Raw genomic sequence first — 18,118 nt, 5'->3', positions numbered from 1 at the left:
TGCTGTCCAGAGCAGTCACAATGGAGCACTCTGGGATAGCACCCGGAGGCCAATGCTGTCGATTTGCGTCCACACTACCTCAGATTCGACTCTGTAAGGTCAATTTCGGCACTACTCCCCTCGTGGGGGAGGAGTACAGAAGTCGATTTTAAGAGCCCTTTAGGTCGACCGAAGGGGGTTGGTTGTGTGGACGCGGTCATTTTCAAATCGACCTGACCCCCTAGCGTAGACCAGGGCTACCAGTTGTTCTATTAATGGGACCGACAGCTGGACGAAAGAGGCTTGCTGTTTTCGCTCCATCCCCCAGGGGTTTGGAAACGACACCCTGGCTCGCTCTTCTGCGGGATTACGGTCTGGGCGGCGGCGGGGCAGGGCAGCCTGAAGGAGAAAGATTTCAGAACTAAGTCCCAGCGCGGGAGGCTCGGCTGTGCGCACCTGCACTGCCTGGACCCTAGCTCCTGTCCCTTGCGCGCCGCGGCCGGGGCGCCCCTTCTCCCAGCACGGCGGACTCACGCTAGGCCAGGACCCAGGACTCTCCCCAACAGCCCGGCGACGCCAGGGCGGGGGCTGGAAGGAGCGGCCGGAACGGTAGTTGGGGCGCCCCGGTTCGGCGGGGGGACTAGTTTAGCGGCGCACGCCGTGGTACCGGAAGTCGCTGTGGTGCCCGGGAGAGCCGGCTTGGCCCCGGAGGAGCCCGCCGGCCGGAGCTAGGGGGTCCGCCCCAGCTTGGGGTCCGTCCCCGCCCTTGGTAGGGGCCGCGTCTCCTGCGCCGGGGACGAGCGGGAGCCGCCGCCGCCATGGGGAAGAGGCAGCACCAGAAGGATAAGATGTGAGTGTGTGAGCGGGGCCCCTGCGGGGGGGGCTGTCCTGGCGGGGCTCGGCCCGCGGGCCGCCTGCTACGGCCGCCGCCGTGGAAGCCGCTCGGGGAGGGTGGCCAGGCCTGGTTTCCCCAGTCCCACGCCCAGGCTGCTGCACCCCGGCGCTTCCCGCCCCGCGTTACAGGCCCTGGGCGCCCGAGCCGCCGCCCCTCGGCCTGGAAGAGCCTAAAGCCCTTCGCAAAGCCTGTGCGGGCCGCGCTGCCTAATGCGGCTGCCTCTGGGGCCTGCGGAGCGGTGTCCTCGGAGCCGCCCCCTTCCCTCCCACATAGGGGCTGCGTGGGCAGAGCAGGCAGGGCCAGGGTCTAGGCCGGTGGTTTTCAAAGTACTGGTGACCCTTTCCCATAGCAAGCCTCAGAGTGTGACATCCCCCCCCGCCTTATAGATTAAAACCACTTTTTAATATATTTAACACCGTTATAAATGCTGGAGGCAAAGCGGGGTTTGGGGTGGAGGCTGACAGCTCATGACCCCCCATGTAAAAACCTCATGACCCCGGTCCCGACTCCCAGTTTGAGAACCTCTAGTGTAGGCACAATCCAATGAATGGGTGTGGCTCAGTGAAATAAGCTTCAGGTTTTAAAACAGGTTTCAGAGTAGCAGCCGTGTTAGTCTGTGTTCACAAAAAGAAAAGTAGTACTTGTGGCACCTTAGAGACTAACCAATTTATTTGAGCATAAGCTTTCGTGAGCTACAGCTTCATCGGATGCAAGACATTTAGGCTTTGTCTACACTGGTGAGTGAAAGACAAAACTATTGTTGTTTAGAGGTGTTAAAAAAACACACACCCTCCCCAGAAAGGCAGAAGTTTTGTCCATGTCGGCAGGAGCGCTCTCCTGCCGACAGCGCAGCTCGTTGTGGGTGGAAGTTTTCTGTCAGCAGGAGATCTCTCTCTTGCTGACAAACAGCGGCTACTCTGCGCGCCTTTTAGGGGCACAGCTGTAGCGGCACAGCCATGTTGCTAAAAGCTCTGTAGTGTAGAAATAGCCTTAGAGCTTGTCTACGTGGGGACATCTGGGAAAGTTAATACAAATTAACTAAAGGTGTGAATTTGAAGTTACACTACTTAAATCTGCAAGTCAACAGAACACCTTAATTTAGTCAGAATTAGAGTGGCCTTAATTTGGTTTAGTTTAGTTCACTTACAAAGTGAATAAAGATAAACTGAATTAAGGCCGCTTTAATTCTCAATAGCCGTCTCCACACAGGTATTTAAATGATTTAACTCCGTGGTTCTCAAACTTTTGTACTGGTGACCCCTTTCACATAGCAAGCCTCTGAGTTCAATCCTCCTTATAAATTAAAAACACTTTTTAATATATTTAGCACCATTATAAATACTGGAGGCAAAGCAGGGTTTGGGGTGGAGGCTGAACGACCCCCCCATGTAATAATCTCGTGACCCCCAGTTTGAGAACCCCTGGTTTAACTAATCCACTTCAAATTCACACCTTTTAGTTAATTTGGATTCTTTTTGCTGTATGCCCCATGTAGACAATCCTTTACTCTCCCAGGTTCAGAAGCGGCTAGGTAGGACAAAACTTGTCTGCTTTACAAGTACTGTGTGTAAGATCACAGCTTGGTTATGGGTTGGGATATCTGTGTTACACAATTTAAAAAAAAAAAAGTTTGGCTGGGAAAATATGAAACAGCTGTATTAGGGAGCTGTGGGTCAGCCTTGGTCCTTTAGCTCCCAGGCTTAAAGCACAGCTCCCTGATGTGATTGTGGAATTATGTTTTCCCATCCATGGTGACAATAAAAAAAAAAATCGTGTTATAACATGGATGTCACTACCTCTGACAGAATATGGTGACAGCACAGTATTGTTTTCTTATTATTGTGGTATTGCCCAAAGGCCCTGTTCTGGGTATTAGGAAGACCAAGGTGTGACACCTAATATCAGAGTTGGTTAATATTGGGTGAAGGTGTGAAGAAGTCAGGTAACTAAGAATGTTTAACATCACTTATTAATATAACTTTTTAAGTTTGAAAAGTCATCAATTTCTGCCAAATATAGTTAGTGTTGTAGTGCAATATATTAAGCATTAACACGTCCCCTCTTTACTCTTTAGGTACATAACATGTGCAGAATACACACATTTTTATGGAGGAAAGAAATCAGGTAAATGGTTTAAAGCTGCTGTGTTTTCTTTCTACATTAATTCTTTTGACTGTTTCTGTATTTTATGTGTATGTTCACACTTTAGTGCTGATGTCTCCTACCCCATACTTCCTTATTGTGCTATCATCAAAGTTGTGAATGACCTTCTCTTGGCTAAGTTTCAAGGCCTACTTGCCATGCTCCCCCCTTCTCCTTTCTGCTGCCTTTGATCTTGTTGGCTGGTCTCTCCTTCATCATGTCCTATCTTCCTTGCCTTTCTTGGTTGTATCCTCTATTGGATCTTGATCTACCTTTCCAACTATGCATTCAGTGCCTCTTTTTCTCTGTTTACTCTCTTCTTTTGTTGGAGACTTTCAAGGTGCCATTCTAGCCCTCTTTTCTTCTTTCTCTACGTCCTGTCCCCTGGTTACCGCATGTGTTTACTGTACATGAGTTTACTTATCACTTCTATGTCAATGACTTTCAGATATCCTTCTCCACTCTGGGCTTGTATCCGTTTCCTCAGGCTTGCACTTCCCACTGTCGCTGTGAGGTGCCATCCTGGATAGGTCATTGCCATCTCAATCTCAGCATGGCCACATTGGAACTCCTCCCAAACCCACTCCAGTTCCTGCCTTCTCAGTTAGCAACTCCATCATCCTTGTAGTCCAGTGGTTCTCAAACTTTTGTACTGGTGACCCCTTTCACATAGCAAGCCTCTGTGTGAGACCCCCCATTTTAAATTAAAAACACTTCTTTACATATTTAACACCATTATAAATGCTGGAGGCAAAGTGGGGTTTGGGATGAGGCTGACAGCTTGCGACCCCCGAAGTAATAACTTCATGACCCCCTGATGGGTCCCGTCCCCCAGTTTGAGAACCCCTGTTGTAGTCGCAGTGGGGTCCTGATACCTGTAGCCTGGATGTTATATTTGACTCCACCCTCTTTCTTCCCTCACAGTTAGGCTTCGGCCAAACCCTGTCACCTTTTCTTCCACAGAATTTGAAAACCTCACCCTTTTCTCTCCCTATAACTAAATCGCTTTTCCACATCCTGAGCATCTTCCACCTATACTTGTCATCTCCTTTCAGGTCTCTAATGCTAACCTTGTCAACAAATCCAAAATGCTATCGTTGCAACCATGTCATCCCCAGCTTCTCCTTTGAGTGTCTTTCGTAGTATCACATTATGTTGTCCATCAAACCTAAACTCCCTGTCTTTGCCTTCAGGGCTGTGCGTTATATCTCTTACCTGGTCTCACCCATTCTTTCCCCCACCCCTTCCAAGCGTCCAAGCCTCTGATGTCAGTTTAGACCTCATTTGTTTGTTTTTCCCATAGGCATCTCCACCCCTTCTTTCAGACTTCCCTTCATGCTGGGAGTACCCTTCCCTAACTTATTTACATGGTACATTTGACAGCTCTTTGTGTATTGTCAGTTTCACTTTTCCCCTTTATATTTGGTCAGCTTCCCCTGTTGTCAGTGTGGTTTTAAAGAGAGAGAAGGAAGAGATTAAAAAAAAAGGATAATGTGGTTGTAAAACCACAAAAATTTGGGGAAGGGGGCAACCGGCCAAGGAATATCTCAACTACTTTAAAAACTTGCCTTTTCCTAAATCTTCCAGTTTCATTTGTGGAGCAGACTTGGGGTTTGCACTGCACTGGTTTGTGAAGTTTTGATTTTTGTTACTGTTTCACAAGATTTAGACTATTTGTCTTTGTCAGGAGCAAATTACTACTTGACATATCAAAACCAGTAATTTCCAAATATATATCGCTAAGGATTAATCATAAGTATCAGAAGCACTTTTACTGCCCAAAATACTCTGGATTTATTAAAGTTATTTTGCTTTTTGTTTTTGTAAACAGATATTCCACAAGCAAATTTTAGACGTTTATCTTTTGATCACTGCAGGTAAGATATAAAAAAAATCTTTTTTGTCTTGAGTCCTTAACCAGATCATGTTTCCTGTAGTGGTAGATAGAGCAGACAGACATCAGGAAAGTAACTATCATTCCTTAAAGTAAGACCAACAAAATTTCAGCAAGGATTGAAATGTATGTTTTCACTCCAAGAAGCCCAGTGTCTTAGAGGTTGTATGTAATAACTGTAAAGTTCAAAAGGAATATATAAACTGTAAAATTTGCAAAGAATTAACATGCAAAGTTCAAATAAGTTAATACTTATACAGTTCTAGACTTGATGCTCAAATTGTTCCCCTTCACTGTGTTTTATATCCTTGATCTGTCCTGCATCACTTAGAGCCAACGATTAAGTTGCAAGGACCTTTCACATCTTAGTTCTTTGTGCTTAGAATTTATTTCTTGCTGATGAAACACAGATGCTAGAATGAAAGAAATCAAGATGCAGTATTAGCAAGTTCCACATAGATGTAAGTTGCAAGGTTCACTTTATCTTCACTGATGCAGACCTGCGCTTAGGGCTCAGATAGAAGCTAATGATATTTGCTAGTTTAGTATTGTGACTTTCTAGGTGCTTTGATAAATCTGAAATAAATGTGTACTTTTTCCTAGTTTATCTCTGCAACCATTCGAATATCCAGTTTGCACACCAGATGGAACAGTCTTTGATTTGCTGTAAGTCATTCACTTCCATTTTTATTTTGTTTGTTTTAGTTTTTGTATAGGCTAAGTGACTTGCTCAAGGTCGTGACTGGAATCTGTGTCAGAACTGGGATTAGAACTCACAAGTTCCTGTCTCTCCCTCTGGTGCTTAGATTTCCAGTCCAAGTCTGTCTCACTTCTCAAATGGTTCTGTTTCTCAAAATCATAGCTATATGTAGAAGGCTACAGCTGTAGCTGTAAATGCACAGTGTTTCTGTGCTGGAGCAGCGTGCTTTTAACTGTGCTTCTTGGCAGAGGTTATTGCATGATGGTCCATAGCCTTTTGTGTTCCTACCAGTTTGAAAGCATGGCAGGGGAACTTAGGTACGGAGGGACTTAGAGATTTATAGTACATGAAAAATTCATCATGCAGCAGCACTTGGGGTAACTGTGCTTACTATGTGCATTGGGAAGAGAAGTCATATAAACACTAAAATGCCTTTGTTTCCCTCTCAGCTCACTTACATTGGGTTTCATTTCTTCCTCTCTGGAGATGTACTCACCACTGTTAAACCGCAGCAGGCAGTCAGCGAAAACCAAGACCTGCAGATTAAAAAAATGCCTTTGTCTTTCATTTTTAAAAGTCAGAAGGGGACATTGTTTGTTTTGTTTATCTAATAAGATGAGCCATCCATAAATACAGTGGGGGAAAATTTTGCTGTGGAGTGTGCATCAGCTTTGCCTACTCAATTAGGGCAAATAACATTTTTGTAGGGTATGTAAAATATCACTTTGTCATGGGAGGAGTGGGTGTGCTCATACTGTACTGCAGCTTTGCAAAAGGTTATCAGTGATAAAAGGCCACTTGGTGCTGCTTGCCTCTTTCAAATACTTCTGTAGTTGGGCTTTCATAACCAGTTGGAGATGATAAAACAGGTCTTTAACAATGAACGTGGGTTCCTAATTCTGTGTATGACTTCCTGTCTTATCTCCTTTCTTTTCAGGAGTATTGTTCCTTGGATAAAGAAGTTTGGGACCAACCCAATCACAGGGGAGGTAGGTAGTAATGGTTTTATTAATAAAATACATGTTGTTTTACTTGCTTATAGCTCTTTCTTGATTTGTGAAGAGAGACACTTTTGTCTCTTTGTTCCATAAATGGGTTCTGTGGGCTTTTAAATGGCTATTTATAGGGCAAGTGTTGAAACTAAAATAGAGATTTACCAGGACATGTTTGTTTTAACCAATAAATGGGAAATCTTTCTGACTGAATGCTAATATCCACAATGCTCTCATAGTCCTAATTGCTTTCCCTGTGGAATGTAGTCTGTGCCTGATCCGTGCTTGGAGGGTAGGAGGGGAGAGGCAAGCATGAAAAATTCCCCACAATTTGTAGTGGAGGAGGCTGACAATGGGATGTTTAGTTCTCTGGAACTTAAACCCTTGGGCTGAATCCTGCTTGTCTTATTCCTGCATTGCATCTTGAACTTTCAGTGAGTCTATATGCATGAGTAAACTGACCTTACTTCCACTATCATTGATGCCCTCAAGCCTGATTAGTCAGAGCAATAATTAGGGTTCTAGAAAAGGCTCTGATTGGATTAGAAGGTCTGCTTGTGAGAGGGTAGCAGAACGGAACTTTGGTTAATGGCTCTTTTCAGTCAAAAATGAGTGATCTTAACCTGTGCTAATAACTCCAAAGGTTTTGCTGCTCATAATGCTGTTACATGTTATCGTAACAATATCCTTTTTAAAATATCTGCTGTGAATTTTCAAATCTTTTCTTCCATCTCGCTGTTTATAATAACCCCATGGAAGATTAAAGCTTAAACTGAAATGTGCTTTGGTATTCTTTCCTTCATTCTAAATGTATGCTAGTTTTGTTGTTGTAGGATTGCATATGAATGGTGAGTTTGTACAGCACTTTGGACATGTGAAGTACCATATACTTGTGAAGCATTATTGCTGGTGTTATGCTGCTGCCATTGATTTTTCTTTTGCTGTTCTTTTTAAAAAACAACAACATTAAAATATTTATTTGGGGGAATAAAAGACAAATAGTTAAAGACTTTGCAAACAGATATAAGCAAAACAAAAACAGATCAGATTTCAGGCCTACTGATCACAACTGTTCCTTTAATTATGGTCTGTGAAGGAGTCTTTCCTTGCAATATGCTCTCTAGAGTAATTGCAGTTTGTTCTTTGAGCACAAGATGGCAGTCTTTACACAGAATTGTCACTAGACTGCTTTGATTTCAGTGTGCTGTGGAAAGAGATTGCTTTTTGAAATGTCTCCGGTGTCCTCTTCGATTACAGACTTCCCCAGCAGGCAGATGAGAGGAGATGCTTAAGTTGCATACAACATTCCAAACTCTAAACATGAGCAGACTCTTCTAGAGCAAATATTCTCTTCAGTATTATGCAGGCTGGTAGCAAACCTGCAAGGGTGTTAGTGTGTTGGAGAAATGATCAAAGCTCTTCTTTTGGTCAGTAGGAAAAGAGGGAACGATGGCCTTTTCATCCACTCTGCCCAGTCTGTAAGCACTTACAACCCCACAGATCAGCTAAAGGCTTTTGGAAAGTTGTTCAAAGCCAGATAGATCTATTGTTCCCAGATAGTCAGATTACCTTTAAGACACCTATTCGTATTTAAAACCACGCAGAGCATTGTGTTTAAAAATGCTTTGTGCAAACACAAAACAAGAGGGAATAATAGAGACTTAGGTATGGTCGTATTGTCTCAGAGAAGCCCCTTTTCTTTTGATGCGTGGTGTGCAAGCCAGACCCAGGGAAGTTTCCCTGCTTTTCAGTAGAACATGAAGTGGTCCTGTAGCAAGGTTGTTCCATCTTACTATGTTAATTCAATAAGCCCTGTTCCGTGGTGGACCATGGCCATAATGAACATGGTGTTCTGACATGCTGACTCTTGTCTCAGGAACAGGCCTGTGTTGTAATTTCAGCTGATGAAGACTCTACTTTAAAGAACTAGTGAGGCCTGTGCAAAATGTTCTTAGTGATCTCTGAGAGCACTCAGTCTGTCTGTGAGCCATGACTCAGGTTTCCAAACTTCTGAGGCTCAGATACGCCAACCTGACTGCCCTCCTACCTCTCCTAAGTAGTAATCCCCTTCCTCCCGTAATCGCTCTCTGTGGAGAACCCAACCTCTGAAGGTTGGCGGGGAAGAGAGAAACCCTGTCTGGAGGGCCGTATCCTCTGAAGGAAGAAGTTACATACACCACTGCAGAAAAAAATGAAGACATTCCTGTTCCCTGATTGCTGAATCCATAGACAGGAGAAAGAAAGAAAAATGTCATTCCTTGTCATTGCACCTGTGGTGAGCCTAGCCTAGTATCAATGGGGTGAAGATTGGGACTGAAGAGAATTGGGAGACATTGAGTTTGGGTTTCCTGGAAGGGCATCTTCTGTACTATGTGGAGGTGGATAGTTTTGGGAGGCAGGAGGAGGAAACCTGTGCTGGGGAGAGGATTTAAAGCCTTGAGTTTGTGCAGCCAGATCATGATTTTAGTGCCGCCTTCTTAATCCATAATTGTTTTGCCATGTTCTGTTCCTCATGCTATTTGCTTGGAGCTGAAGGCAGAAAGAAACTTTTCTGTGATGAGTTGGTGATTTATGCAGATATTTGCATCTCCAGACTTATTTAAAGAAATAAATTAAGGAAGGTTAACTGCAATGGTGGTTTCATAATCCGGACAACAAAGTTACCTTGTGTGGACTTGCTGGAAGAAAATCCGGTCCAATGAGAAGGTGGTGACATGGCTCTGAATAAATCATGTTCCCTTTTTCTGTAGTGAAGTTTAAAAACAGTGCTGGAATCTTGTATAGTTTACCCTCCAGTTGTTATGGCTCACTACTAGCTAGGCATTTTAGAGGTGCTGGACAGCCACTTTTCATAGTGTTAACTATAGGCACTAAGTTTTATCTGGCTATCAAACTCTTAGGTACTCTTATGACACCCCCCCCCTCCCCCCCCCCATCATCAATGTAGTATCTGAGCGCCTCACAGTTTTAATTTTATTTATCCACATCACAGCCCAGGGCTGCTATTCCCGTTTTACACATGTGTACTGAGGCAGAGGGAGACTAAGTGACTTTCCAAAAGTCAAGCAGGGATTATGTGGGCAGTAGGGAATTGAACCTGGGTCTCCCAAGTCCCAGGCCAGCACACCAACCACTTCCTTCCTCTTCTGAAGGAACTTACAAATGTGCCGTGGTCACAGTTATTTTTACGTATGGTTTATAAAAGCATTTTTCTTTATACCCGCCGCCCTTCCTCTGCTTCCTCATACTTTAATTCCTCCTTGTTTTTGAACATCCCTGGGAGGTACAGTGTGGATGCCAATGTCCACACAGAAGAAACAAATCTGTGTTGACCTTTCTGACTTCCTCTTTGGTTGCCCAGGAGCTGCTCCAAAAGGTAATCTCATATTTCCTTACTTGGGATGTTGTGATCTAAAACACTGATGTTACTATGGTTATAATTTTGGAACCAGACTAAGCATCTCCTGCAGCTGAGCCACAACCTGTCGGGTGTTTTTGGCTGTCTTGCCTCCTGGCCTGCCTTCCCAAGACAGTTCCCCAAGCAATGTCTCTGCTGAAGTCCCATCCAACACAGAATAAGTAGAAAAACTATGGTAATCTCATTCCTTGTACTGAAATCAGCACTTTGACATCTTGGGCTCACAAAGAGTTGTGTGCTTGACAGGATGTTTTACGTAACTGGCATATGACAGCAGTGCCCAGTGTGCCCACACAAGTCAGCCAGCTGGGATCTGATGTACCTGTTTCTAAGTATGAAGTTGTTCAGATTATATCTGGTCTAATAGAATGTCAAATATGAACAGATAATGGAGCTGAATTCTGCTAGAAATGTGTATATTGTGGCAAAGGAGTTTCAGGGGAGACAATTCTGAGTTGAGGAATATCTTAAAAATGGGATGAATTCATTTAACACAATTAAATAGTGCAAAGAAGAAAAATGGGGGCGCTTTTCCAATATTAATTTGTTACACTCCAGTTCACTAATATTCTGCCTTTTGTGAGGAGAGTGCACTACTGTGACCTGTGAGTTGGGTTCCTGCGTCTCTACTAGAGACTTGCTCTGTAACCTTGGGCAAGTCACTTGCCTCCCCCATCTCACAAGTGTCTGAGATCTGTGTGCTTCATTATCTCCACTTTAATTATGGGAAAACTAATACTTACCAGTGTGGGGGTGTTGTAAGTTTTAGCACACTTCACAGAAATGAATGAAGAGGTGATCTGCTAGGGCACAATAAAGCATCTAATTTATTTTTAAACAATGAAAATATTTTAATCTCTGGTATCTGTTTCCTAGGGCTAATCTAAGCACAAGTTTTTTGCTACTCCTTTATCTATCTGCTTCTAAACTAGGGGTTCTCAGACTGGGGGTTGGGACCCCTCTGGGGGTCGTGAGGTTATTACATGGGGGGATTGCGAGCTGTCAACCTCCACCCCAAATCCCGCTTTGCCTCCAGCATTTATAATGGTGTTTAAATATATAAAAGTGTTTTTAATTTATAATGGGGGGTTGCACTGAGAGGCTTGCTATGCGAAAGGTGTCACCAGTAAAAAAAAGTTTGAGAGCCATTGTTCTAAACCAGTATAGATATGTGAATACAAAAATTGCATGGAGGCATCCCTTTGTCCGAGGAAGCCAAAATTCAAATGAAATCCACAGTTACTAAGGATGATTACAAAAAAATAGCATAAGCATGTAAAGACAAAAATCAGAACAGCTAAGGCACAAGGGATATTAAGGCAATAAGAAGAGGTTCTATAAATACATTAGGAGGAAGAGAAAAATGAAGGAAAGTATAGGTCCTCTACTTTATGAGGAAGGAGAGCTGCCAAAACAGAGAGAGAACAGGTTAAAGAATATTTAGAGAACTTAGAAGTATTCAAGTCATGAGGGCCTGATGAGATGCACTATAGAGTACTTATTTAACTGGAGCAATCTTGGAACATTAGCAATTATCTTTAAGAACTCATGGAGAATGAGTGAAGCCCCAGGGAGCTGAAAAAAGGCAAACATAATACCTATCAGTAAAAAGGGGAACAAAGAGGACTCCGGGGATTCTAGACCAGTCAGCCTAACTTTGACATCCAGAAAGAATCTGGAACAAATTATTAATCAGTTTGCAAGTACCTAGAGCAGTGGTTTTCAACCTCTCTATATTTGTGGACCTCTAAAAAATTTCAAAAGGAGGTGCGGACCCCATTGGAAATCTCAGACATAATTTGTGGATCCTCAGAGGTCCATGGACTACAGGTTGAAAACCACTGTTCTATGGCAGTAACAGCCTTTCACGGATCCTTTAGACAATGTCTCTGAACCCCCAGGGGTCTGCGGATCACAGGTTGAAAACCACTGACTAGAGGATAATAGTATCAGAGGGGTAGCCGTGTTAGTCTGGATCTGTAAAAGTGGCAAAGAGTCCTGTGGCACCTTATAGACTAACAGACGTATTGGAGCATAAGCTTTCGTGGGTGAATACCCACTTCGTCGGATGCATGTCACCCATGAAAGCTTATGCTTCAATAAGTCTATTAGTCTATAAGGTGCCACAGGACTCTTTGCCGCTTTTAGATGATAATAGGGTTCTAAATAATAGCTGGCGTGGATTTAAGAACAAATCATGCCAAACCAACCTAATTTCCTTCGTTGAGAGTGTTACTGGTCTAGTTGGGGGTGGGGAGGGGGAGCAGTGAACATAAGAACAGTCATACTGGGTCAGATCAGAGGTCCATCTAGCCCAGTATCCTGGCTTCTGACAGTGGCTAATGCCAAGTGCCCTAGAGGGAATGAACAGAACAGGGAATCATCAAGTGATCCATCCCCTGTTGCCCATTCCCAGCTTCTAGCAAACAGAGGCTAGGGACACCATCCCTGCCTATCCTGGCTAATAGCCATTGATGGATTTATCCTCCATGAATTTATCTAATTCTTTTTTTAACCCTGTTGTTGTCTTGTCCTTCACAACATCCTCTGGCAAAGAGTTCCACAGGTTGACTGTGTTTGTGTGAAGAAATACTTCCTTTTGTTTGTGTTAAACCTGCTGTCTAATTAATTTAGTTCTTGTGTTATGAGAAGGAGTAAATAATACTTTATTTACTTTCTCCACACCAGTCATGATTTTATAGACCTCTATCATATGTCCCCTTAGTCGTCTCTTTTCCAAGCTGAAAAGTCCCAGTCTTATTAATCTCTCCTCAAAGGGAAGCTGTTCCATACCCCTAATCATTTTTGTTGCTTTTTTCTGAACCTTTTCCAATTCCAATATATCTTTTTTTGAGATGGGGCGACTACATCTGCACACAGTATTGAAGATGTTGGTGTGCTATGGGTTTGTATAGTGGCAATATGATATTTTTCTTTCTTATCAATCCGTTAATGATAATGCCGCTGCATATTGAGTGGATGTTTTCAGACACTAATCCACAACTCCAGATCTCTCTCTTGAGTGGTAACAGCTAATTTAAAATTTAAATTTAAAATACATCATTTTATATGTATAGTTGGGATTATGTTTTCCAGTGTGCATTACTTTGCATGTATCAGCATTGAATTTCATCTGCCATTTAATTGCCCAGTCACTCAGTTTTGTGAGATCCCTTTGTAGCTCTTCGCAGTTTGCTTTGGACTTAACTATCTTGAGTAGTTCAGTATCATCTGCAAATTTTCCCACCTCCCTGTTTACCCCTTTTTCCAGATCATTTATGAATATGTTGAATAGTACTGGTCCCAGTACAGACTCCCGGGGAACGCTGCTATTTAGCTCTCTCCATTCTGAAAGTGTGATATATCTTGATTATAGCAAGACTTTTGACACAGTTCTGTATGACAGTCCCACATTATTCTGGGATATATTAGCAGGAGTGTTGTAAGCAAGACACAAGAAGTAATTCTTCCGTTCTACTCTGGGCTGATTAGGCTTCAACTGGAGTATTGTGTCCAGTTCTGGGCGGCACATTTCAGGAAAGATGGCTTGTTAAGATAACAGGCAAGCACATCTGAAGGCAAGTTAGCTGGCTGTGCTGTACTCCGATCAGAGTGCCTATAGCCAAACTGTAACTCGACTTGCTAAAATGCAGCTAAAGATGTTAAACTGTGTAGGCATTCAGTCTGTGGTCCCCAAAATTTTCATATCGTGCTGCCCCTCCCCCTTTCTGCACACTCCAGGAGCTGTGGTTGGCAGCAGGGCTGCGGCTCCCGGGGGATGCAGATAGGGTTAAGAGGGCTGTGGCTGGAGCCATGGCTGGGCTGGGAGCCTGGGGTTGTGGCTGGAGGTGGGGCCAGAAACCGGGGTTGCAGCCAGGTGCAGAGCAATGGCCAGGATGGGAGCCTGTGAGCGGGGCCAGAGCAGGCCTGGCCTGGAGCCTGCTCTCTGCTCTCCCGAAGGCTGGCCCAGACCCTGCTGCAACCCTCAAATGTTCCTCTGCGGACCCCAGTTTGGGGACCACTGCATTAAGTGGAGGTTTTAGTTGAGTTAAGCTAGTTTGGTTGAGCTAATTCAATTGAAATACCGCCCTTGTTTCCCTAATTTAGACAAGTCCTGATCCCTCAATTATTGCCCTGCCTCTTAAGAGCTCCATGAAGCAACACAAAGGATTCTGGGGCATACAACTAAAGAGGAACAGTTGCAGGAGTCGAGTCACTGGAGGGGAAAAGGGTGGTTGGCTATGGGGTTGCCGAGGGGTAAAGGCTGAGAATCCCCCTGCCCACCCTGCTTTGTAGGAAAATGACCTTTCTCATTCAAAATAAACTTCTTAGTTCTGTCTGCCAAAAGTCTCACGTAGCTTAAAAGGATGGATGTTTTTAAGTCTCTCACTCTCTTGAGAATATTTTACGTAAAATAAATAGGTGGGGTGAGGGATTGAAATGTCTCCAGTAAGTGGCTAATATTAACCTGAGAGACTCAGCATCCATACAAAAAATCCTGGGTATAGGGGGTTCTCTAGGAAGACAGACGCTTGCTTTCTCCCACTGTGCCTGTCAGCTCTGCTCTCATAAAAGTGTATCGAGAAGGTGATTGTGGTACGCTTCAATGCCCCGTCTCAGAAGAGTGGGACTGCAGAGAGAGTACAATTAGTGCCTCCTCAATCATAACACTGCTGGTGGGTCCAATTTTAAGTCTGTGAGCCTTGACAATGTACCTTTTTAATCCATTGTTTGAAAGAAAAGCTGAACAATGTGCACATAGTAATGTGATGCCTGGCTGAGCAGGTGGTGTGCAGTCTTGGAGTTGGTGGGGGATGCCATGGCTTTGTTACATTCAGCACTTTAATTTCTTTGAAACTTGTACCGTGGGCATGAATGGGATAAAAATTGTTCCCAGCAGAACCATCTCTGTTCATTTCCTGATGATGATCAATTGTTTTCAAAGCAGCATGAATTTCTGGTGAAACTAACACGAAAAAACTTTCCAAAGTACCTTTTAGCCTCTAATTAAAAAGTGAGTGTTGCAGCTGATTTAATTCATTTATATATTTAAAAAAACCCTCATTCATATTTACTTCTTACAATGGCGGATTAGGCACTGGGTCAGTGGGGCCCATGTCTGGGGCCCCGGCCAACTGGGGAGCCCTGGAAAAATGGGCAACCCTGCACCTTGACCTGCTCCGCATGACGGGCACTCATGCTGGGGAGCAGGGTCAGGGCACGGGGGCTTGCCCTGCTCTGCCTGCCCGCCTGGCACTCTAGTCGGGGAGCAGGGTCGAGGCACGGGGGCTTGCCAGGCTCCACCTGCCCGCCTTGCGCTCCAACCGGAGTGGGGCAAGCCCCCGTGCCCCAACCCCATTTCCCTTGCAGGAGCATCATGGGTGAGGGGAAACACATTGCAGGCAGAAGGGGTGGGGAGGGGTCCCCACTTGCTCTGGCCCAGGGGCTTCACAAAACCCTAATCCGCCCCTGGTTTCTCAGACCCTTTACAAATTAGATCTTTGCCCATTATCAAGGGCTTAATAGTTCTTCCAAATGCTAATGGATATTGCTTCTGTCTTGTTAGGCTATGTCTACGCTACAGACCTTACAGCGGCACCACTGTGCCACGTGTAAGGTTTCCTGTGTAGCTGGTCTGTACTGACGGGAGAGAGCTCTCCTGTCGGCATAATTAAACCACCTCCAACGAGCGGCAGTAGCATGTCTCCCACCAACATAGCACTGTCCACACTGGCACTTTTGTGAGTGAAACTTATGTCAGTCATGGGTGGTTTTTTTTCCACACCCCTGACCGACAAAAGTAGACAAAGCCTTAGTTCTGGCTATTATGGAAACAGATTTTGGGTTTTTTTGCTCAAGTAATTAAAATTCAATCCATCCCAGAGAAATTATCTTTTGCACTAAGTGTGAGAGGCTGGTTTGTCAGGTTAATTGAAACAATATGAAAAAGGTTGACTTCATTGTCTGCAGATGTATTCACTGCACTCTGTTTAAAAAAAATACTTATTGCTTTTTTAAAAAAAATTTTTTTTGGCTGTTGAAATAGGAGAAATCCTGCTGGAAAAAGATGCAAAAGTTAGAACGAAGGTGAAACTTCCTTAAACATCTCAATGCTTTTTAAAATCTGTTTATTTTGAGAACATAGAAAAAGAAATGGAAAAAATTGACAAGACCAAGTCAAGAAATTAGATCATAAATGATTTAGGCATTGACTCATATCATAGGGCTCTTCTTGCCTTCTTGTTTTACAGTATTATGGTAAAAGAAACCACATGGTGTAAAAACTGTGAGGAGGGTGTATTGATGTATTGAAGGAATGGCTGCCAGATCTTCAGCAAATCTGTGACAGTTTTTACAACTCACTAGAAGTTAGATTCCACATTTGCCTTTCAAATCAACATTGGACCAAATCTTTCAGAAATGAGCTATGATAGATAAGCTGCATGGACCACATTCATTTCTCTTTGAACTCGGTGTTAGACAATAAGACAAGGATAATCAAAATTAAAGGGACATTCAGCCTTTTTTAATAGGTTGGATGGTATGGATGTCTTGCCTGAGTCTGAAGATGACAAGTACCCTTGCTGGTTAAATGAAAGATGATTTTGCTTTTTCATCTTAGTCTTTGTGAATGGTGTAATAAGGAAAATATTATCAGATGGAGAGCCTTTGGAACCTCTTGCACATAGGCTGTCTCCACATTAGTTTTCTGTTTCTGCTGTGCCAGGATCCCCTAATCATTAGGGAATATAATCACACTGATCAGATACTGTTCTTTAGCAAGATAAATTCAGCAGTGCTGCCCATTCCTCCCAGTATGGATCTTTTTTTGCTTAAGACCTGGAGTATAGGCCTTGAAATCCAAATGATCAAAAATGTCCCCTGACAGCCTGTGGGAGAGCAGGAACTTCCACTAGCAATGGAATACTTTCTCTATGGGTACCTGAAAATGGATGATCACTTCTCAGTAGTATGGTAGCTTCAGGTTTCATCTGTCTGAAGCCCAGCCAAAGGTATAATCCGAAATTCAGGTCTTCTCTGGAGGACGCTTTTCAAGGATCTATGCTGATGAAGAGGATGGGGCATTTGTGGCCCTAGAATCCAAAATGAATGGCTTTGTTTGTGACTTGTGCAACTTTCGATTGAGTCTTCAAATATTTTGCAGGTGGAAATGTCACACTATGTGTACCTTTTTACTTTTTTGGTAAACTTGCCAAGTAGGGTCTTTGGAAACTTGGCGCAAGGGAGTTTCTTTGACTGTTTTAGTTCTAATACAAGATTCAGTGAAGAAAAATACACAGGTTCTCTGTGTGTAGAATAACTTAATACAAAGTAGAGAACAATTACCTTTCATGAGGAAGCTGTGTTAGTGGAAGCTAACCTAAAGAGATTTGGTTTGGGTATGATGTGGCCACGCTGTGGCTTTCACATACTTCAGAAAAAGTGAGAAAAGGAGAATGATCATAAGCATATCTGTTTGGCTACATGGTCTGTGTAGGATAGGAAAGAAGGTTCAAAATTATGTACTGGGACTGCTTAAAGATACTACCCAGTGCCTGTTGGGACACGATTGCCAAACTGTCTGATTTCTCTCAGTAACTCGCCCTTCTGGTATTTCCGGAAGCGGAGATGCTTTCGTAGATAAGAATAAGCCAGGGAGAATGCCTTCTGGTAACGCTGGTGACTATATTCCCATGGCCTATGTTTGCAGCAGTGTTTCAGGAGAGAGTGGGTTTGTTTTTTTTCTGTACAGAGCTGTGAATAGATCTCTCCAGGTATGTTTACAATTGGAGAGGGTAAGAGGCCTCTGGATCAAATATCTTGAGGATGAACCTGCAGGAACTTGTGCCTATTCTGTGTGCCAAGTTTCATATGAAGCCCTTTTCAGCAAGATAAACTATTTAATATGTAGTGCTTGGACCACATTTTCCTTATTGCCTCATTTGCTTCAGAAATTAGTAGATCTCAGTCAACAATCTAAATGTTAATCTAAACATTAATTTTGTTGCAAAAGGCCCAGCTTTTGTTTTGCTAGCATGTCCATGCACATCTTCTCGGAAGAGTGTTGGGACCCCTGCTATGTTCATTGAAACCGCAG

General features: G+C 43.6%; 1 protein-coding gene across 1 annotated transcript in view; it reads left to right on the top strand.

The window, feature by feature from the left end:
• The first annotated feature begins 659 nt into the window (after positions 1-659).
• PPIL2 (peptidylprolyl isomerase like 2) overlaps positions 660-18,118 on the top strand; it is a 116,286-nt gene continuing 98,827 nt past the window's right edge. Inside the window, exons 1-5 of the mRNA XM_084649456.1 lie at positions 660-829; positions 2,949-2,998; positions 4,848-4,893; positions 5,514-5,576; positions 6,548-6,599. Of these exons, the coding sequence (XP_084505582.1) occupies positions 798-829; positions 2,949-2,998; positions 4,848-4,893; positions 5,514-5,576; positions 6,548-6,599 (243 nt within the window). The 5' untranslated portion in view covers positions 660-797. The remainder of the gene's footprint in view (positions 830-2,948; positions 2,999-4,847; positions 4,894-5,513; positions 5,577-6,547; positions 6,600-18,118) is intronic.

Source organism: Lepidochelys olivacea (assembly GCF_965140295.1).
Source record: "Lepidochelys olivacea isolate rLepOli2 genome assembly, chromosome: 15".
Taxonomy (NCBI): Eukaryota; Metazoa; Chordata; order Testudines; family Cheloniidae; genus Lepidochelys; species Lepidochelys olivacea.
Note: the sequence above shows the minus strand (reverse complement) of the source record. Positions and strands in the feature narration are given on the sequence as shown.